Source organism: Brachycentrus maculatus, unplaced genomic scaffold, assembly GCF_059751285.1.
Source record: "Brachycentrus maculatus isolate JH-2025_06_01 unplaced genomic scaffold, ASM5975128v1 h1tg000013l, whole genome shotgun sequence".
NCBI lineage: Eukaryota > Metazoa > Arthropoda > Insecta > Trichoptera > Brachycentridae > Brachycentrus > Brachycentrus maculatus.
Genome location: NW_028280767.1, coordinates 64,355 through 87,307, shown reverse-complemented (window position 1 = coordinate 87,307; position 22,953 = coordinate 64,355). Strand labels below are relative to the sequence as shown.

Below are 22,953 nucleotides of genomic sequence, written 5' to 3'. Positions count from 1 at the left end.
AAAATAATTAAACAATAGCTTTTCTCCAAAATGCAAAAACAACATTTTCTGCCCTTTAGCGGGTAAATATTAAGTTAAAAATATGCCGCTTTTGCTGGGATATAGTATATTTTTTGAGCATTCTGAAAACATGCATAACTGAAAATTGATGATTTTTGATTTATGACGTTCTTGAAAGGAGTGCGCGATTTGTATAAAATAAAAATTTTGAAAGAGAGAAAGACCACAAATGAATCACAATGGGAATATTTTCAAAAGTGGACTCGAAGTTAAATTTTGTTAATTATTTACTATGAGTAAGTCTTTATCGATTGCTCAACTTTTTTTCTAATTTTTCTAAAATAATACATTTAAACATATCGTAGTCGTACAGGAGAAAGTGACCATCTTACAAAACGTAAAATGTTCAGGAGGGCCATTTAAGTCGCTTTTGCTTGGCAAGAAAATAAACATCAAAGCAGTTAGTCATTTTTAACAAGTCAATATATTACGCTAAGTTTAAAATCTTTTGGATTTTTTTTCAGGGCAATATAAAGCTAGTAAGATATCAAATAGTCCATGATCACGTTTTTGTAAAAAAATGCATTTGTTCGCATACTCCTGTATGACGATATACATAAAAGCTTCAAACATACGTGGAATTTCTTTTATCACGATGTTAGTAAACGAAAATGGAAAAAGGATTTTGAGCCTTTACGCTCTACATACAATGTTTGAATCGTCATTAAGGGAGAAAAAGGTTATAAGGGTTGGAAAAAAGAGACTTTGATTTATTTCGGCCGTTCGTTTTTTTATTCAAATTACAGCAAATATTTCATCTCGGTTCAAAACGTAAAGACCGCCAATTCTTCTTCATATATTACCCTTGTCTGCATTCGATGACGCATAGGGTACTGGCATCGCATCTACACAATATCATCTTGATCGTAAATAAAATGAAATCAAGGTGATTTCATTTAGTCCTGCGCTTCAGGTACAAGTTCGCGGTGTTATCAAATACATCTTTTGACCCTATCTCTATTATCAAACCCCGTACCTCCAGCACGACAGCTAAACTGATTTAGAATTTACCGCTATTAACATGGATATTATTTGATTTAAAAAATTTTGAATTTTTGAAATTCGTACCCTTATCCGCACCCCAATGGTGCGTAGGGTACTGCATCATATAAACGCAAAGTTATCTTGATCGTTTACACACGAAGAAAAGGTGTTCAGCCCTCCACTTCAGGTACCAGTCCAGGGTAATATTGAATAAGTATTAAAGTGAAAAAAATATTTTTATTTATTAGACCCCTTCTGGGAATCGAACCCGGGACCTCCAGAACGGTAGCCGAGCGTACTGACCATTACACTACAGAGGCAGACAAAAATATATATATACTGGTAAAAAGGGAATGCGGTTGGTAATAAAAGCAGAATAGGACCGAAGAAAACTTGACACGATCATGTTGGTATTTCAAAATACTTGAAGTCGGGTCAGGAATAGAAGTAATCAAAGGGGATGTGTGAAGAGATGCTTGAAGAATGTAAAAGAAGCGAAGTTTGTTCGGATAGATAGATTGGTGTGGCATGGCGTTATATCGCTCACTCCTTTCAACAACGTCATATATCGAAAATCGTAAATTTTCAATTATACATGTTATCGGAATGTCCATAAAATGTACTATATCCTAGCAAAAGCGGCATATTTTTAACTTAGTATTTACCCGCTACAGGGCAGAAAGTGTTGTTTTTGCATTTTGAAGAAAACGTATTGTTTAATTATTTTCTTAAATATACGAATTATTTTTGAAATGGAGAAAAAACCTCCAGGTTTTACCTAAAAAGATGGGTTGCACAGTGAAAAGCTCAATCTGTGGCTTGATTTTATTTTCAATATTTTTTATTATATTCTTGAACTTTAAAAACGATCACCTGAAAAATTTAGTTTTTTATATATGACGTTGTTGAAAGGAGTGAGCAATATTCTCTCTGCCTACCCTTGAGGGGAAGCAGCATGATGATTAGTTATAACCCACCTCATGACTTTACGATGCACACTGTTTGTTTACACATTTTATCTAGAGAGGATTCAGCTACGTATCAAAAACAAACAAATTGTGAAATTCAGTAGTTGTGTTTTTCTTTCACTAGTTTCCGCCACATTCTCGGATCTGGTATAGAAGCTCTTGGCATTCATCCTGATACACACTTTCAATAACTAATAATAATTGATTTAATCTAATAAATCAATCGTGAAAGGTATTTTCAGAGCAAAGTACAAAATAAATGCGGGAGATACAGTATCGAACAGATTAATTGAAACAAAACTTTTTCCATATTAATTTTTGACATCTCATCAAAGATGAAGAAGAATATGGAAGTCTGGGCATTCACTGGGCCCCTTCTTCATCTTTGATGAAATGTCAAAAAATAACACGAAAAATACTTCTATAATTGGAGATAATCCAGATTTGTGAGCAAGTATTTGCACACACTCAAAATCTTATATATAAACTTTTTTGTTGTTGTATTTTTTCGTCTCGAAACCATACCTGAGTTATGGACTTTTGAAAAATGAGCTTTTCCAACGTAATGCAATCAATTTTGGAGAGCCGATTCTTACAGATTGCCGATAGATTTTCAATAACGTTTATATCTAGCAAAATTTTTGACAAGTTCAACACAGTTCATTGTTTTTGTGTGAAAATTTTCATCATTTTTTTGGATTTGTGGCAGGGGGTTAAATCCTTCTGAAATATTCCATTACCATTCCTTCATTTTTGTGTCTCTAGTTGTATCTTTTCCAGTAGAATTGGGTGACTTCGCTAATCATCATCTCATTGGAACTCTCCGAGGAACACCCCCAAAGCATTTTTTGTGAGGGTGTTGAAAATACGAAAAAAATGTTTCAATTAATCTGTTCGATACTGTATGTATATACGAATGATTCAAGGGCGTTAGAAGTGAAACTTTAAAGGTTGGTTTTATGAATTGGTCTCTTTGCATTTGTTGGCTTTTTATTATTTCTGAATTAGAAAATGGTCATGTGGAATTTCATCGAAAAAAATCTCCCTTTAATAAATGAAATATTTCTTTTATTCATCAATTTCATTTAAAAACCAACGTACTGCCGAGTTACGCCTCTTCGGGTAACTAATTGAGTTCTATCACCGTACTACGACATGTAAACAATCAAATAATTATTTTTTCCTGAACACAACGATACCAATGTGAGGCGCGAAGGTCTTACAACATTAGCAACATTGGGGTTACATGTTTTTAATACATGCAGTTAAAGAAAACGAACCCCGTAGTTACCATAATGACAAACGTTTTACATCAAAAAGATAATTCACCATACATAGTGGAGGAATGAAAAGGACATATTTTTTTCGTGGGTCGATCTAAATTGGATAAATCAGATTCTTTTCTCATCGCATTTTCCCCCCAAAAAAAAGAATTTTCCAAATTTCTTCTTCATTCGTTCGCCTCAGAATTTTCAGTTATTCTTTTTATATACTCTACTTATGTACGTAAATCACATTAAGTTTTTTTAACTTTTGATCGATTTTTTTAAATCTTTTAGTCTTATTAATCTCTATCATCAACCTTTACCTTAATTGAGGTCTCACAGAAAATAAAGGAAATCATTGAAAATCAAATATCTTCATTTTAAATATTGTCATACTTTGAAATTCCACACATTTTAAAGGGGGAATTCGCAGAATTCTAATGCAAAACACGGACGACCGTGCAAGAGGTCGGTAACGCTTCCACATATATTTGGATGATTTAATATATATTTTTTTTAAATATTTATTTTTTATAATAATTTCAGGGTCGTGATTTTTTTCAAAAAAATTTTAACATTTTTGTACCATATTTAATTATGTCTGTATTTTGATAATTATTTTGTACTTAGGATGTTACATATTTTTTAAGACTCTTTGAACGTATTTTAGTTTGCAGTCACTATTCTCCGAGCAGTTTTTAAAAACCGACAGACCAAAATATTAAATGAATCAGGGAATATTCTAAAGTGAATTTAAGAGCAATTTTTTTTAATTCGGCAAACCCTGAAGAGGGAAACAGGTTGTTGCCGAAACTAGTTGGTTTTTAATAAAAATGTAACTGGATCAAAAAACAAAGTCTTTTTATTTCTCAAAATAATATATCACTATGATCCACAAAGCTAATGCTTTTAATTATTAAAATATGATTAAAGTACTATTTGTGTGTATTATTGCATGGTTAATTGTTTCAGAAAATTACTATGTGTACTGTCAATGACACCGATGAAATGGGGTCGGAGTCCTTGGATGACGACTACTTGGAGTCTAACAAATCCCACTATGACTCTACTGAGATACATGGTGAGAGATATAACATTTTCTATTATTCTTTTATTAAAAAACTTGCTTAACTCATAAAGACATGTGTTTTTACCCCTGCGGAGCGCTGGCGACGAGATTCGAAAATTGTTTGCATATCGCTCACTCCTTTCAACAACGTCAAATATCAAAAATCGTCAATTTTCAGTTGTGCGTGTTTTCGAAATGCCCAGATATTGTACTATATCCCAGCAAAAGCGGCATATTTTTAACTTAATATTTACCCGCTACAGGGCAGAAAGTGTTGTTTTTGCATTTCGAAGAAAAGGTTTTGATTATTTTTTTGTTCAGGTTCTAACTAAAAAAAAAACCTTCAGGTTCTAACTAATAAATCGGTTGCACAGTAAAAAGATCAATAAATGGCTTGATATTTATTTTTAATACTTTTTATAATAATTTTAAACTTTAAAAACGATCTTCCGAAAATTTAAGTTTTTCTATAGATGACGTTGTTGAATATAGTGAGCCATATGTGTTAAATTGGCATTGAATTGAATTCAATCTTCGTTCGGATATCAACAATAAATGTTTAATCACAAGCTGAGACACGGGCAGTTCAAAAATAAACATGCACAACTGAAAATTGACGATTTTTGAAATATGACGTTGTTGAAAGGAGTGAGCGCTATAATCAAAGTCAATTTAACGCATATTGTAAATTTCAAACAAATTTTTTTAAACCGTTTATATAATATTTACACAAAAATTATGAAGTTAACAAAACAGTTCAAATTAAGGTTGATTATTTGCAGATACTTTGCTGTACGAGGTTCCGGTAGAGGTGGTATCTTTGTTATTCATTCTGTATGGTTCTATCTCCATACTGTCTGTTCTTGGGAACTTTGCTGTCATCAAAATAGTGACTACGACGAAAAAAATGCAAAGCGTTACGAATTGCTACATTTGCAATCTCGCCCTTGCTGACATCTTCATTGCCGTGTTCACTGTTCCGTTTCAGGTAGGTTCAAGCAAATTTATTATTTTATTTGATTTAGCGTTTTAACCGTTTTAGTGCTGAGATTTATTCAAATAAGTATGCTGAAATTGCTGAAGACTTTGTTGCGAAATTATCATTTTTATTAGATGTGTAAAAATTGGTAAATCAATGATATTTTTCTCAAAATTGGTAAACCGCGTTATCGGGGGGAACGATATGAGACATTAATATTTTTAAATTGTGTTTTTTCATTTTAACTCGCGCGGTCAAGGCACACGGTCCTTTTGCGTTATACGAGGACCACCATTATAGGAAAAACTGCCGCAAACGTTATAAGGGGAAATCTTACACGAGTGTACGTTATAGGGGGGTTTTACCCTACAACCACACTTGTAAAATTTTTAGAACTCATACAAACATCATAATTTAAAGTTCATGGGAGCTATCTATGGTTGGTTTGAGAACGTTGAAATAAGTTTATTTGCGAATATAATTGACGAATCAGAACTTAAGAAACGCGCACGCTGCGACACAACTCTCAGCTCGACCGCCCTAATAAGCTACCGTAATCGTCGATATATCGACGGTTTGCTCTTGTTAAAACATATCTGCATCGGTTTATCGACTCTCAGCACTCCAACGGTTAAAATACCGAATTCACTCATATTACTTTTCTGAGCTATCTGTGTCTGTTGTAATTGGTATTTTTTCGCTTTTCTTGACAGTTCCAAGCGGCTCTTCTGCAGAGATGGGATCTACCGTACTTCATGTGCGCCGTTTGTCCCTTCGTCCAAGTTTTGAGCGTCAGTGTGTCAGTGCTGACCCTGACTGCTATTGCGGTGGACCGTTACAGCGCCATTCTCCATCCGCTTAAGTAAGAAAAATGTTAAACATTACTATGCATTCGTTTGATTCGATTTCGATTCAGTCACCGCCTGATGGCGCGTTGGCTCGGACGTGGTATCTATGTGACTCAGTTGGCGGCAAGTTGGTACTTGCTGTGAGCTGCGTACTGCAATTTCCATACAAATATGAACTGGGGTTCTTTGGTACCTCTCTTTGGATCACTTGTAATTTTTGGAAAATCAGGAAGGAAAAGGTTTAACTTCAATAACTCGTTGTAATGTACATATTTGGCTCTTTGGTTACCAAGTTTGCCGACCACTGCTTGTCACCAACATCTTCCACGTTTTACTGTATCATGTGTTTTGTTCCAGGGCATTCCCGAGGATGAAGGTCGCTAAACTGTCAATTGCTGGAATCTGGATTTTGTCAATTGCCCTTGCGACTCCGATGGCAATCGCCCTGAGGGTGCACTTGGTTCGAGACATCGATCCTGGTGAGATTTTCAACTTATTTCATCTACATAAGTCGCTTATCCTAAGAGGTAAGCAGAGAGACTAGACTACCCCGCAACTGTGTTTTGGCTAACAATGTTCGTATTTTCCACATTCAGGCATCTCCTCACTAAAGCCTTTTTTTTGTAGATACTGGTGAAGCTTACTTGAAACCATTTTGCGAGCAGATCAACATGAGTCCCGAGTCGATGAACATATATAGATGCGTCCTGCTCATTCTCCAGGTGTGTACATAAATAAATTAACATGTTGACATCTCAACATAGACAAAGAAGAATATGGAATCTGGGTATTTACAGAGTTTATGACTTTAAACGCGTGTAACATTCACCATTCTACCCATGATTGACAGTTAAACTACTCAAATTCCGCTATCCGCATTCAGTAGTAGCGCAACGCTGCGTTGGCAAAGATGCGGTCTCCCTTTGATTCAGTTGGCGGACAGTTGCTACCTGCTGTAAGCTATGTACTACGATTTCCATACAAATATAAAGTGGGGTGTTTTGGGACCCAAAAAGAAAGTAAAGAAAGATTGAAAAATACGCGATTTTAGCTTCTTCTCCGGTCGTTTCCCTCTTTGGTGAGGATCGTGACCATAGGGTTGAAGAGATACCTCTTACCTTCTAGGCCTCCGGTTAAGACAAGCCTCTCCAGGTTGTCTGGTGGCTTGCGAGCAAGGTAGCTAAAGAACTGGATAGTCAAGAAATGATCCGTAATCCTCATCTTAGCTAGTCGAAGTGATATGACGTAATGAACTAATCACATTACTTTTTGTTCCAGTACATCGCACCCCTGTGCGTGATAACTTTCGTCTACTCACGTATGGCCTATCGCCTCTGGCAGACTCGAACCCCCGGCAATCCGCAGAACTCGAGGGATGATTACATATTGAAGAAAAAAACCAGGGTAAGAATATTACGAATCATATACCCAAAGAAAATTTTCAATTTGAACCTGAAATATCAGATGATCCGATGAAAAAATTAATTAATGGGGGTAAATACGAAGTTGCCGAAAAAACATCTCAATTTGTTTTTATGGATCTATTTTTCCTAAAAATCTATTCATGTGATTGACGTAAAAGGCCATAAAATGCTGTTGACACACTTTAGGGATACTAGTATATCTGAAATGATCTGGATTCCTTTCCATCTGAAATATGTTTGGGTTCCTTTCATATGCTAGATATTTGATTAATTTGAAAGTATGGCTGCTAGTGAGAAGTATGGTTAAGGTATAATTTTTCAATATATTTAAATATATTTTACGTGATTTTTAAGATGGTTTCAAAGTTTTTTCATCAAAAGAAGTATGCGTTAGGGTTTAATGGAGTTTTTGTGATTGGTGAGCGATGCTGTTTCTTAAATAGGAAACCAAAAAGAATAGGAGTACACAGACTATTTTTTTTACGATTAAATAAACTAACGATCAAAAGAATGTTCTGCTAAATGTAGAGGTGGGTTGGGTAGTACCTAGAGGGTAGGTTAAGTGGTAGGATTTTGTTTAATGGGAACATAGACAATAATGGTAATGAATTTTTAATGGTAATGAAACTATAAATTTTTCATTTCGACTTTTTTTACTAAAACGAATTAATTTCTTCACAGGTTATCAAGATGATGTTGGTTGTGGTACTGCTTTTCACCATCTGCTGGCTTCCTCTGCAGTCGTACCAACTCCTTCAGTCATTCTATCCAAGCATCAATGAGTAAGTACTTCAAAATACTACCACATTTTAAATTTGAAAGTGTTAAAAAAAAGTATGAATATAAAAAAATTTACTACATTTTTTGAAACGCATTCGACATTCATATTTAAAATCACGCGTGTTGGCTATAAATGTTCGATTTACTGAAAAAGAAATTCTCCGAATATTATTAAAAAATCGAAATGGAGAAAATATAAGATCACAAAGCAATAATAAATTTTTTTAAATATTTTTTTTGTTTGTTTCAGCTACTACTACATAAACATAATTTTCTTCTGCTTCGATTGGCTGGCGATGAGCCACGCTTGCTACAACCCCTTTATCTACGGGTTTTACAACGTAAGTTCCATAAAAAACATTTTTTTAATGTATTTATAACTATATTTTCATTTTAGTTATTGATTTGGCATTAACTTTGTGAAATAACATATTTTAAAATTTAAACACTTGTATTTAACCATTTTTTATTGAGTTTTATTTTCAAATTATTTTTTTGACATCTCATCAAAGATGAAGAAAAATATGGAAGTCTGGGCATTTACGGGGCTAACAACCGTCATAGGCTGGTTTAAGTGATCACTTTACAAACGTGTAACATTCACCAATTCTACCCATTATTGACAACCACACTACTCAAATTCTTGGAAGTTCTATATATATATGAACCAATTAAGAAACCTTGTTCTTGAATCACTAGAACTTCACTAGAGACATCTACATATTAGTGAGATGTAAAGAAGGTGAACTTCCATATTTTTCTTCATCTTTGATGAGATGTCAAAAAAATAATATGAAAATAACTCCTGTAATTGGAGATAATCCAGATTTTGTGAACAAGTATTTACACACACTTAAAATGTTGAGTTTTATTTAATTTCACAGACTAGTTTCAAAAACTACAGATGCTTTCATAAAAAAATAATAATGGCTTATTATTAATTCATGTAATCAAATTTTTATGCATTTCTAAATTGTTAATGACTTGGCCCTTGTATTTTGCTTAGTGTAATAATTTGAGACTGTGAATTAATTAATAAAATGATTTTCCAAATTTCATCACCATTATTGTCTATGTTCCCATTGAACAAAATCCTACCACTTAACCTACCCTCTAGGTACTACCCCACCCACCTCTACATTTAGCAGAACATTCTTTTGATCGTTAGTTTATTTAATCACCTGTCAATAGTTTTAGTTTTTTAAACTAGTTGTGTAAAATTAAATAAAACGCTACTACCCCACCCACCTCTACATTTAGCAGAAAATTCTTTTGATCGTTAGTTTATTTAACCACCTGTCAATAGTTTTAGTTTTTTAAACTAGTCGTGTAAAATTAAATAAAACTAAATGAGTGTTGAAATACAAATGTTTAATTTTTAATAATCAACTAAATATTGGGATTTAAAATATACTTGAGGAAGACCAAGTGTAAAATAAGTCATATAAATTTTTTATATCATACAATTTGAAGGTTCATTGTATCGAATCAAAAAGTTCAAAACTAAAAAAGATTTCAGGAATTAACGATGTGTTCACAAGCGCGTTTCAGCTGAAGTCTAAATGATTTGATTTCCTTGTGATAGGAGCGGTTCAAATCAGGGTACAAGAGGGCTCTCTTCTGCCCTACTTCGAAACGCAATAGATTCCAGATCGAAGCCAGCGCCATTGTAAGTAGAAAAAAACAATACAATTTTCTTATTTAAATATTTTCATTACAATACGGTTTTACTGATAAAATATATATTTTTTAAAAAATCCGCAAAATTTTATATTATTATTTAAATAATTTTTGATTAATATTTTAAGCATTGAAATCAAGCACTGATTTTTAGGGTCTACTAAGTTGTATATTTTACTATCGTAAAAAAAAAACAACAAAATTCGTGCCAATTTTGTGAAGATTATTTGTTACTTATTTTCATGTTAAAAAAAAACAACTTAGTGGACCTTGAAAATCAGCGTTGATTTTAATATTAAAAATACAATTTATGAATTCATACAAATTAAACACCAAATCAATAAACTTTAAATAATTTATTTTGCTCAAAATTATTAATATTTAAAGCATTTTATTTGAGGTTAGTCGTTTTTACTTTTATATTTTTATTTTCACAAAAATGGTAGTAAAATTACCACTCACTGAGATTTTTATAAGTGGAATAATTTATATTTTATTATTTAAATATTTATATTATAATAAAACAAAGTTATATTTTAATAACAAAATTTATGGCTTTAGAATTAATTTTGTGGTGATGATATAAAAAATAAAATTAACCATTGTTCCCGCACAAATTTGTATTAAGAACATCTAAAGTTCTCAAAACTAGTCACGTTGAAATTAATTGACTCAAAAGTGGTTTTATTTTTATATTGAGCACCAATTTCAAACTCTGAACGACTCTTAAATTTTCCGTTAAAAAACTGAAGTTTTAAATATTTTTCTTTGTTTTTTGTCTGCAATTATCCTAAAAATGAAAATGGCTGACGTTAAAACGCGGGAAAAGTCCGAGAAATTTGACATTTTTCGCTAAATTGAGCAGCTGAGTGACAGATATTTGACCCAGAACTACGTTTTAAATGTTTTCGTCTCAATTATGAATTTGGAGGCATATTTACTAACTGGGATAAACGTTGCATAAAAACCTTAAAAATAAAGTAAAAAATTATTACCTACTTACTGCGTTATTTATATTTCAAATAATCATTAGATACTAACAAAATATCAATTTTCAAATCTTCAAAAGCAAATTTAAAAAAAAAAAAAAATGTGATTAATTTTTATAAAATTCATACTAGTACACACTGTTCTTTTTGTGTGTACTATTCGCACGTGGATTATGTTTATACTCGCCTTAAGACAAGCGAGAATAAACATGAGTCGTCCAGAAAATTGAGTGTTACACTTGCAAATTAAACATTCATACCAAACATTTAACTAAATATATTTTTTTAAATTTAGTTTTTACTGATAAATATTATGTGAAGACTGTATTGTAGGGTGTTCTTTATATGGCCAAAAATAAAATAAAATTTCCTTATAAATTAAATTTCATATATTCATTTTTGATTTGCGAGTTTTTGCTAGAACTCAGCTTTAGTCTCCTCGACGACTCCTGTTTATACTCACTTGTCTCAGAGCGAGTATAAATATGAGCCGCACGTGAAGACTATACACAAAGAGATCAGTGTGTACTAGCATCTTCAAACATATATTTCGTATTATTTTATATTTTTAATATATTTTAAGCGTTTTAAAAATTGCTATTTAGTCAGCGTTTCATCGTTGTTTGCGATATATTCAACGCAGTGAACAGTATTTTAATGATTTAAAGTAGCAACTAAAATTTGGAAAAAAAATGTTCGTTTTTTTACATAATTTTTGAAATCGTGGTTGATTAAAATAAGTATTTATTTTGTGAAATCGAAAAATAGTGTTTTATCAGCATGGTAAAACTTACTTATAAAAACAAGAAGGAAAACAGGATTTCATAATAAATCATTTCAATACTGGCACCGACATCTATACGAGAAGTTTGGAAACTTTTAGTTAGTGGTATATAAAAATCTTTTAGCGGATCGGCCAACGTTCGTTATTGGAGATTGATTTCAACCCATATTTTTTGTAGAAATAATCATAATGTTTTTTTCTTTATTCCCATGTCATCAAGATAGTATTCTAGTTTAAGGCCCAGTATTCGATAAATCGCAACTAAATTTTCTTAAAATTCAGGTAACAATCGGCGTAATTGATTTTTTTCTTAAAACACTGAAAAATATTTTTTTCCTTGAATTAAATATATCGTAGTCATACAGGAGAAAGTGACCAACTACCAAAACGTAAAATGTTCAGAAGGGCCATTTAAGTCACTTTTGCTTGGCAACAAAATTAACATCAATGCAGTTAGTCATTTCTAACTAGTCAATATATTATACTTACAAGTTCAAAATCCTTTGGGATTTTTTCAGGGCAATGTTAGGCTAGTAAGATATCAAATAGTCAATTATCACGGTTTTGTAAAAAATGCATTTGGTCACTTTCTCCTATATGACTACGATATGGTTTTGAAAAAAAAGAGTTGATGAAAGATAAACGATTAAAAAAATTTAATAATTTAAAACTTCACTAAAGATTAGTTACATTTTTTACTTGTGAATACTCGTATATTTGACGAGAAAGAACTTTTTTTAAATTCTAAAATACAAAAAATGTATTTAAAATATAAATACAAAAAATGATCCCACAAAGTATACAATATAATTTTGGTCATAGTAAAGGGCACTGACAAGAATAATAATAATAATCCCTTACCGCACCCTAATGGTGCATAGGGCACTGCTTCATATAAACGCAGTGTTATCTCGATCGATTACACATGAAGGAAAGGTGATCAGCCCTCCACATCAGGTACCTGTCCAGTGTAATATTGAATAAATATTAGAGTGAAAAAATCACATATTTATTAAACCCCCCTGGGAATCGAACCCGGGACCTCCAGAACGGTAGGCGAGCATGCTGACCATTACACAACGGAGGCGGACGAGAATACAATGGATATTATAAAAAGTAGAACTAAAATAAAAGTGTTAATATAATGCACAAAAAATACTATAAATGTACTTTAGATAGGCGCACGCTGCGACTCAACATCCCAGCTCGATCGTTTTAAAACACTGGCGTCATCGTCGGTATATCGACTACCTTACTTTATGCAAAGTAGTCTAGAGTCGATATATCGATCCTCAGCAATCTAACCTTTAAAAATCCCGATCTCTGTTAATCATTAGAGTTATTTCAAAGTTCGTAATATTACTTTGTTTTTTGTTGTTTTAAAAATTTATTGTAATGTCATACGTATAAAATATCTTGATTTTTTTTAAAAAACGATTTACTCATTTTTTTGAAAAAAATTTTTTCATTGAATTCAATGTTATACCAGATATATGCAAAAATATATGTAAACATACAAAAATCTAAATTTAAGACATAATTTGTTTGTTTATAGATTTGGCGTTTAATTTGTAGAACTCCGTTGTAATTTATATATTTAATATTAAAATATAACACCGATTTTTAGAGTCTACTAGATTGTCATTAAAAAAACATAAAATAAAAATTGTGTTAAAAATAATAATGGCATTATGGACAGTACGGCTGTCCAAACTCAAAACACAGTAAGGGACATTTTTTTGCATTTTTGGACAATCAAGTTTTGAATCAAGTTTTATCGAGTGTACTCGTAATTAAGTAAATCGCTCACTCCTTTCAAGAACGTCACAAATAAAAAAAAAAGATTTTTCAGGAACGTTTTTAATGTTTAAGAATATAATACAATGTATTAAAAATAAATATCAAGCCACTTATTGAACTTTTTACTGTGCAACAAATCTTATTAGCTAAAACCTCAAGGTATTTTTTCCACTTGAAAAATATTTAGGATAAGTATATTAAAAAAAATAATTAAAGAATACCTTTCCTTCAAAATGCAAAAACAACACTATCTGCCCTGTAGCGGGTAAATATTAAATTTAAAATATGCCGCTTTTGCTGGGATAAAGTACATTTTCTGGGCATTCCGAATACATGCACAACTGAAAGTTGTCGAATTTTCATTCATGACGTTCTTGAAAGGTGTGAGCGAAATGTCTAAAATGATAATAAAGGTGTACTAGAATTAAAATCGGATTTGACTGTCAAGAAAATTTTAAACTGATGTAATGTGCATATTAGGCTCTTTGGTTAATACGTTTGCCAAGCACTGGTGTAGGGTAATAAATCATAAATATTTTGATGCAGATAACATCAGATGTACATTCAGCAAGTCATGGTCTTTTACGAGTCCAAAAATTCAAACTTTTCCGGACCTATTTATTATCCGGTATTCGGACAGATTTACGCGAAAAAAATGTACGGACTTTATCAAAACATTCCACGTTTACATTTGACTAGCCCACTCGCAAATCACGTTATGTTAAGTTTTTTAGCCAATGGTGCTGCCAATCGGTAGAAAATGAAAAATATTGACGTCCATATTTAACATAATCTGACAAAACTTGTTAAATTAGGAACAAAATGTAATACAAAAATCATTACTATTTATTGATTTGGCGTTTAATTTGTAAAACTCCATTTTAATTTATGTATAAATTTTAAATCAAACATAGATTTTTTGAGTTAATTTCTACTTAGTAGACTCAAAAAATCTGTGTTTGATGTTAAATGAATACATAAAAATCAATACTATTGCAAAACTCGCTATGCCGATCGACAGTTCACTTTCTAAAATCTAACAAAAAAGCTCAAATCGGTAGAAGATTTTATTTTCTACCGATTAGCTAAAAACTTTTTTTTAACATAATGTGGTTTGCAAGTGGACTTCTCATTTGATATGTAAATTCATATTTTCAATTGACATCTCAACATAGATGATGAAGAAAATGTAGGTCTAGGTATTCACAGGGCTAACGTTTTTCATCTTGGTCCGCCTCCGTGGTATAATAGTTAGCGTATTTAGCTACCACAGAGTTCCCGGGTTCAATTCCCAGGGAGGATGAAAAGAAATACTAGTGATTTAATATTTAGTTAATATTACCCTGTACTAGTCCCTTAAACGCATGAGTGATTTTTTGCCAGGAATGATTAATATAACTCTGCGTCAATACGATGCAGTGCCCTATACACCATTAGGTGCGGATAAGGATTAGAAGAAAAAAATGGCTAATTTTATTTTTATATTGATAGGTTATATTATATAGTCATCCATAGCGTAAAAATTCTAGTTAAACTTCATATATTTAGAGAAAAACTGACTTGATCTATTAATATTTTTACTATACAAAGTTCTTGTACTATTTCTATTATATTATTAAAAAAAAAACAGATAAAGCATGTGCTATTGACATAACTATCGGAATATTTGTATTTTACAACGTATATTATTAATAAGAGCCACCTTTATGTTGAACAATATCTCATTGGATTTGGATCTGTTCCATGTGTCTGAAGGAGTTTTCCGAAGCGGAATTCTTCTACACCTTCAACAATTGTATTCTTGCTTACTTTTAGTAATTTTTAGTTTGTAATGTGTATGTTAATTAAAAATAAATAAATTGAAATAAAAATTAAAATACATTGAAGGGCTGACAACCAAAAGGTTTTAGTGACTTTTTTGTATTTTTTTCATGTCACTTGAATTCTTTTGCATGGTTTTCACTCATTTTAGATGTATGCCTTTGCAATTTTTCCTACAAAGGGTGGAAACTCGGTAATGGCCACTCGCTTATCGTCGACCCGTTCTGCCCCCGAAAACCGCCCTTCCTCCCGTCGCGGCGAGCCTGAACGATGCATCGGGGGTGACTGCACCATTCGTCTCCTGGGCAGGCACTCTAGAGACAGAGCTATTGTCCTGAACATGAAGGAGAGAGGAGAGATCACCGATATTATCTTGAATACCAACGAACGACTCCAGGATATTCCTTCCATCGACAAAATGCTGGTCGTATACTCCATTCGCAGACTCAAGAAAACGATGAATCGACGCGAGAGCGAGAGCGAAAATTGCCAGACAAGCTCCCTGTAAAGAGATCACCTGGAAAATCAACCCTAGGACAAAACGACCCGGCTATGTATTAATGACAAACGAAAATTCAGTTACTACTACTACTTCTAAAATATATGCCTCACGTAATACATAATTCGCTCAGACGAATTTTCAAACGTCAACTATTGATGACAAAAATCTATAAAAAAAAATACATATTCCAGTATTGAAGATAAGATAATTACGTGTCATAGGGTATATTAAAGAATAAAAAATATATATAAAATGTATAAATTTTATATAAATGTCATCGATATTAACTTAAAATACTTAAAATTATATATCAACTTCAAAACAATATCATACATTAAAATATTTTAACCGTTTTAGAGTTAAGATTTTTCTTTTACATATGTTCACTGAAGATTTTTTTTGTAAAAAAATTAAATAAATACTTTGTTTTTTATTTAAAATTGTATAATATAAATCTTTATAAAATATCTATACTTATATATATCTATATAAATCTATATAATATAAAGTTTATTTTTACATATTATTGACGAATCGGCACATAAAAAATGCGCACACTGTGATACAACATCCCAGCTCAACCAGCAAAATATAATGGAGTCATCGGCGATATATCTACGATGGTGCTATTGTGAAATAATACAGGAGTCGATAAATCGATCCCCAGCATTTTAACGATCGAAATCAACAAAAAAATATATTTTTATTATTATTTTGTACATAAAACTGTAAATATTATAAGGATTAGGTCAGTAAGGTTAGGTTATAAACGTATATTGGGTGGCGTTTTTGGATAACTTTGATACTTCATTTTAAAAAAAATATATCTTTTGCCTAGGACTGAGAAAAAGGTTTGAATCTTTATTTTAACCCTTTGCTCTCATTAGAAGTGTATGTCAGAACAGAAGAGTGTGGCGTTCCATCCTTTCTGCCTACCCCTGCGAGGAAACGGCGTGATGGTAGAGTAGTACTCTAATTTGTCCTAGTCACTAATATCAAATATTAATTTTTGACATCTCATCATAGATAAGGAAGAATATGAAAGTCTGGGCTTACGACCGTCATATAATATTTAACAATAGGGAACAAGTATTTGGACGCACTCAAAATGCTGTCGAATATGATTGGCCGTACGGCGCAATTTGCATTTTTTAAAAATTAATTTTGCGTCAGGTGATTAATTTTGCGCCACCCTGTATATGTTATTACATATTAAGTACTTGCACCAGACCACTATCCACATTTGTACATATGGTATATTTGGAAAAGGCCTGGGCGAGTGGTAGGAGAGAGAAAGGGGGAAAAGTTCAAAGCTTAATTCAAAGTTTAAATTATAAAATTGTACATATGGTATGTGCATGCATACACATATATGCGTGCACGTATTCAACAATCAAAGCACTTGTGATCAAATTAGTTATTTTTAACCTGATGTATAAAGTAAACATAAGTATAAGTAAGTGTAAGTCGCATTTTATAGGTTGACATACTTGAATGCATGTATTTTACGAGTCTGTATAAAACATTTAAATTGTTGTAACATAATTTATATATGTCTATTTTAAAAAAGATAAACTCTCATATATCAAGGTTATTGCGAATATTCAGATTTCAATTTAGCATTTATAATTATTTTAAAGAAAACAAACAATACATCATACTCGTCTATTTTAGATAAGATAAACTGTTTTTTAATTTCAATTATCCACTTATTTTATTGATATTTTTCATTGTTTAACAGTGAAAAAATATATATATGTATTTCGTCTATTTTAGATAACAAAAACTATTATGCTCGTATATCAAAGATCTTTAAGAATATTTAAAAATTAAATTTTTATTTATTATTGTTTTATATGTAAAAAAACAATATATTATGCATTTTAGATAAGATAAACTATTGTAAAAAATGTCATTTAGAATATTGAAGTTCAATTATTCATTTATTTTTTCATTATTTAAAAAACTAAAAAGAGATTTATAAAATTTTATCAGAAAATATATTCGGTTTTAAAGAAAAACCAATACATAATATATTTTAGAAAAGATAAACATATTTAAAGGTAAAATATATCATGCTTATTAAGAAAAACTCAAGTTCAATTTTTAATTAATTTTTTAATTAACAAATAAAATAAATTGAGAATAATAAAATTTTATCAACAAATCAATTCGGTATTACTTATATATAAAAAAAACAAATTATTATTCTTGTCTATTTTAGATAAGATAAACTTTTATAAAACAAGATCATTTAGAAGATTTTGAGATCAATAATTCATTTATTTTTCAACTAACTAATAAAATATATGAAAAATAAAATTAATTAGAATTTTATCAGAAAATCTATTCGGTTTTAAAGAAAAAATAGGAAAAACGGATAGAAAAGAAAGCGCCTAAAAACGAGACGATTCCTTAAAATTTCACATTCAATTTTCGTTTAATTATCGATTATCGTATCACTATCCATAAAGTTTTATTTAAATAAATGAAAATCTGTTTCTCTCTATATTATTTTCAGTTACAAAATTTGTCTTTGACTTCGTATAATGTTGTTTTTAATCCTTAGAAATAATATATATTTTGAATTGTAAAAAACATAGATTTTATAAACGTATTCGTATATATTATATTATATTTTACTCATAAAAATACTATTGTACTATGTATAGGCATACAAAAATATTTTTAAGGAATTTGATCAACAGTGAAATAAAATTGTTATTTTAGAGGGAATTCAATAAAGAATTTACCAAATGTACGAGTTTCGTGAACAGTTTATTACTCAATTTTGGGAAAATGTTTTCCATAGTATTTTTCTCGATATTGTCCACAAAAACCTTGATATATATGTTGTAAATTTGATATATAAAAGAGTATGGCTCCTTTGTTTATAGTGACATACAGATATGTTTGCATATGTTTATTCGTGTCGAAAAATATTTATATTGCATATTTTTGTGTGTTTTTTATAAAACGATGTAATTTCCATGTATTTTTTTAACTGATCTAAATACTTTGAATTTGTGAATTAAAATGCATATCAAAAGCTCAACTGGCAGTGTATAAAAGAGTCTTAGTACCAACCCTAATGTATGGAAGTTAAGCATAAAGTTGTCGAAAGAAAGATGAAATCTGCTTGCACGTTTAACGTTTTTTTATGTGTTTTTTCTACCAGTACACGATAGAGTCCTGGTTCCAGCCCTAATGTATGAAAGGGAAGCATGGAGTAGGTGAAAGAAGGATGAAAGTAGACTGAATGGAGGCGAAATGCAATCTCTCAGACGAATGTGCCGCAAAATGATACACGAAAGGTGTTCGAATGATATAAAGAGAGAATCCAACGCTGAGATAAACATTATTGATAAAACATTAAAAAATATTTGTTGAGATGGTTGCCACATGTGGGACGAATGAATGTGGAAAGATCAGTAAAATAAATATATGAGGGGAGTGTAGTTTGATATAGGAGCCGAGAAAGACCGATAAAAACTTGGGCGGGTTAGGTCAGGAGGAGTTGGTATGGATGAGGAGATGCATGAATGTGGAAGACAGAGTGGTGTTGCATTATTTTCTCTGCCTAACTCTACGGGGAAACGGCGCTATAGTTTGTTGAAAGTATGATTCGAACAAATGATTTTGATTTTTTTTAAATAAACGGAAGAAATGTTTTAAAACTGATATTTGTAAGCAGCGAAAGATTCAATTCAGTGTGAACACTTAAAAAATCTTCATTAAACAAATTTAAAAGGACAAAATTACAATAGTCTAACGGTATGTGCAAGCATTTCCATTAAAATTTTACTGTGATTATAATATAAAAATTTGAATTATTCCACGAGCTTATAACGTAGATAAAATCAGTTAAAAATGCACGAAAAAATTGTGAGCTTAAAATTCCAATATCGTATTAAAAAGAGTTTTATGTTTCGTCGTTTTTGGGTCGATGTCATTAAACGATATTGCCGTGTAAGTAAACGTACATTACACACTACTAAAGTTTAACGTTGACTGAGGGCTACTAAGGTGACTAGTGTAATTGCATTGAACTATTTTCTTTGTGTCATCTTTGTTGTTTATTACTTTGTATATGTTTCTAGAATAAGAACATAAGACAATTATATGATAGTTTTATTACATATATTTGAGAACGTTATTGTATATAAATGTTAAATTTAAGAAACAGTATCTAAGATGGTTTTGCCATATGGAGAGAAAGGGTAATTAGGATGGTTTTGCCATATAGAAAATAAATATTAAGATGATTTAGTAAAACGGGGAGCAATGTTATCTAAGAGTTTTGGCATATGGAGAGGAATTTATCTACGGTGGTTTCGCCAAATGGAAAGGAACGCTAAGATGGTTTTGGCATGTAGAGAGGAATGTTATCTAAGATGGTTTTGGCATAGGAGAGGAAGGGTAATTAATATGGTTTCGCCATATAGAAACTAAGAATATTTAAGACTACTTCTTGATATAAACGTTTTCCTCATAGCTGTATTTTCCTACCTGTAATACCTGTAATTTCCTTATACCTGTATCTAAGATGGTTTTGGCATATGGAGAGGAATGTGATCTAAGATGGTTTCGCCAAATGCAGAGGAATGGTATCTTTGATAGTTTTGGCATATGGAGAGGAATGTATCTAATATGGTTTTGGCATATGAAGAGGAATATATCTAAAATAGTTTTGTTATATGAAGAATAACGGTATCTAAGATGGTTTTACCATATAGAGAGAAGCAATATCTAAGATGGTTTTGAACATGGGAAGGAATGTTATCCAATATGGTTTCACCATATGGAGAGGAACGGTATCGTAAATGGTTTTGCCATATGAAGAGATAAGGTGTTTTAGATGGTTTTGACGTGATTCGAATAGTTAAATATAAAATAAATATTAAGCATAATTGACAAGTATAAGGTGAAGATCCGCCTCCGAAGTGTCCGCCTCCGTAGTGTAATGGTCAGCACGCTCGGCTACCATTCTGGAGGTTCCGGGTTCGATTCCCAAGGGGGGTAAAATAAATAAAAGTGATTTTTTCACTGTAATATTTATTCAATATTATTACCCTGGACTGGTACCTGAAGCGGAGGGCTGATCACCTTTCCTTCATGTGTAAACGATCAAGATTAACACTGCGTTTATATGACGCAGTGCCCTATGCATCATTGGGGTGCGGATAAGGGTTTTATTATTATTATTATTAAGGTGAAGATAGCGAAGAAAGATCAAGTGTGAAAAAACCAATTTTGAAATGTCGAAGGCATAGTTAACCATACTTTAAGATAGGAGTGTAACATCCTCTCTGCCTACCCCTGTGGGGAAACGGCGAGACGGTAGTAGAAGTAGACATTTTAATATTATATGTGTGTTTTATAAATGTCTAATAAACAGCATTCGAAAAAAGCATTCTTTTGAATTTTTTACCTATCTTTCTCTCCTAATTGTAATGGTCAGCATGCTCGGCTACTGTTCTGAAGGTCCCGAGTTCGATTTTCAAGTTTGGTCAAATAAATAAAAATGATTTTTTCATTCTAATATTTATTTAATATTACCCTGGACTGTTACCTGAGGCGGAGGGCTGATCATCTTTCCTTCATGAGTTATGATCAATATATAATACTGCATTTATAGGATGCAGTGTCCTATACACCATAGGGTGCGATTAAGGGTTTGATGAAGAAAAAAAATTCAAGATACGACTAACAATGATTGTCAAAGGTTTGTGTAATATCAACTGCTAGGATCAAACGATATATCGGCGATATAAAATGTGTCGCTGATATATCGTTATGACATTGAGCAGGCGATATATGAGAAGTTAGATTTTACACTTGCTTGGAAAAAAATTTTGATATAAAATAATTAAATGCTACAGTCTTCAGATGAAAATGCGGTAAGTATTGAATGTAAGTATTGAACATTTTTTATCAATATGCAGTATCAATGCAGAAGTTTATTAAAAAATACTTATAATGTGGGTGTCTTTTACCTGTAATTGGAGATAATCCAGATTTTGTGAACAAGTATTTGGACACACTCAAAATGTTGTATATATATTTATATATATATATATATATATATATATATATATATATATATATATATATATATATATATAAATATATATATATATATATATATATATATATATATATATAATATATATATATATATATATATATATAAATATATATATATGTATATAAATATATATATATATATATATATATATATATATATATATATATATATATATATATATATATATATATATATATATATATATATATATATATATATATATATATATATATATATATATATATATATATATATATATATATAAAAATATATATATATATATATATATATATATATATATATATATATATATATATATATATATATATATATATATATATATATATATAAATTTGAAAAACCAAATATTGAATTGGTCAGTTTCTGTTGCAACTCACGATATTATATGTATTTGCCTTTTTTTTAAAGACGTTCAGGTGATATTTTTTCTTCAGTTTTCTAGTTGTGCGTCAAAGAAACTAAAGGTTGATTGATGACGTCAATCTCAGGTACATTTTCCAGGACTGGTTTGGACAGTTGACGAGGAGAGAAGTACGTACCAGCTTTTAAAAGTGAATGGATGGATAATGGATGATTTATTGACAATTGTCCGATATGGTCACCTTCGTCGTACCATAGCAGCTAAGAGAGATTGATCTCATGGAAGCAAGGTGACTAGTAATACGCTTCAGATAGAATAGAGTAGTATTAACCATATAAAAGACGCAAAGAATCCCCAATATTTATCAAAACCCTTAAGAATCAAACAAGATAAAGGCTGAAAAGAAAATATACATGAAACAAAATCAAACAGACTACATTTTGACATCTCTACATACATATCGCTCACTCCTTTCGAGAACGTCATAAATCAAAAATCGTAAATTTTCAGTTGTGCATGTTTTCGGAATG

The 22,953-nt window shown here is 31.1% G+C and overlaps 1 protein-coding gene across 1 annotated transcript in view; it reads left to right on the top strand.

Moving 5' to 3' along the window:
- LOC148313369 (RYamide receptor-like) overlaps positions 1 to 16,195 on the top strand; it is a 43,371-nt gene extending 27,176 nt beyond the window's left edge. The window contains exons 3-12 of the mRNA XM_088263664.1: positions 4,250 to 4,358; positions 5,129 to 5,334; positions 6,039 to 6,187; positions 6,531 to 6,652; positions 6,801 to 6,895; positions 7,452 to 7,577; positions 8,279 to 8,379; positions 8,628 to 8,718; positions 9,963 to 10,046; positions 15,633 to 16,195. Of these exons, the coding sequence (XP_088119790.1) occupies positions 4,259 to 4,358; positions 5,129 to 5,334; positions 6,039 to 6,187; positions 6,531 to 6,652; positions 6,801 to 6,895; positions 7,452 to 7,577; positions 8,279 to 8,379; positions 8,628 to 8,718; positions 9,963 to 10,046; positions 15,633 to 15,959 (1,401 nt within the window). The 5' untranslated portion in view covers positions 4,250 to 4,258 and the 3' untranslated portion in view covers positions 15,960 to 16,195. The remainder of the gene's footprint in view (positions 1 to 4,249; positions 4,359 to 5,128; positions 5,335 to 6,038; positions 6,188 to 6,530; positions 6,653 to 6,800; positions 6,896 to 7,451; positions 7,578 to 8,278; positions 8,380 to 8,627; positions 8,719 to 9,962; positions 10,047 to 15,632) is intronic.
- The last annotated feature ends 6,758 nt before the right edge of the window (positions 16,196 to 22,953 follow it).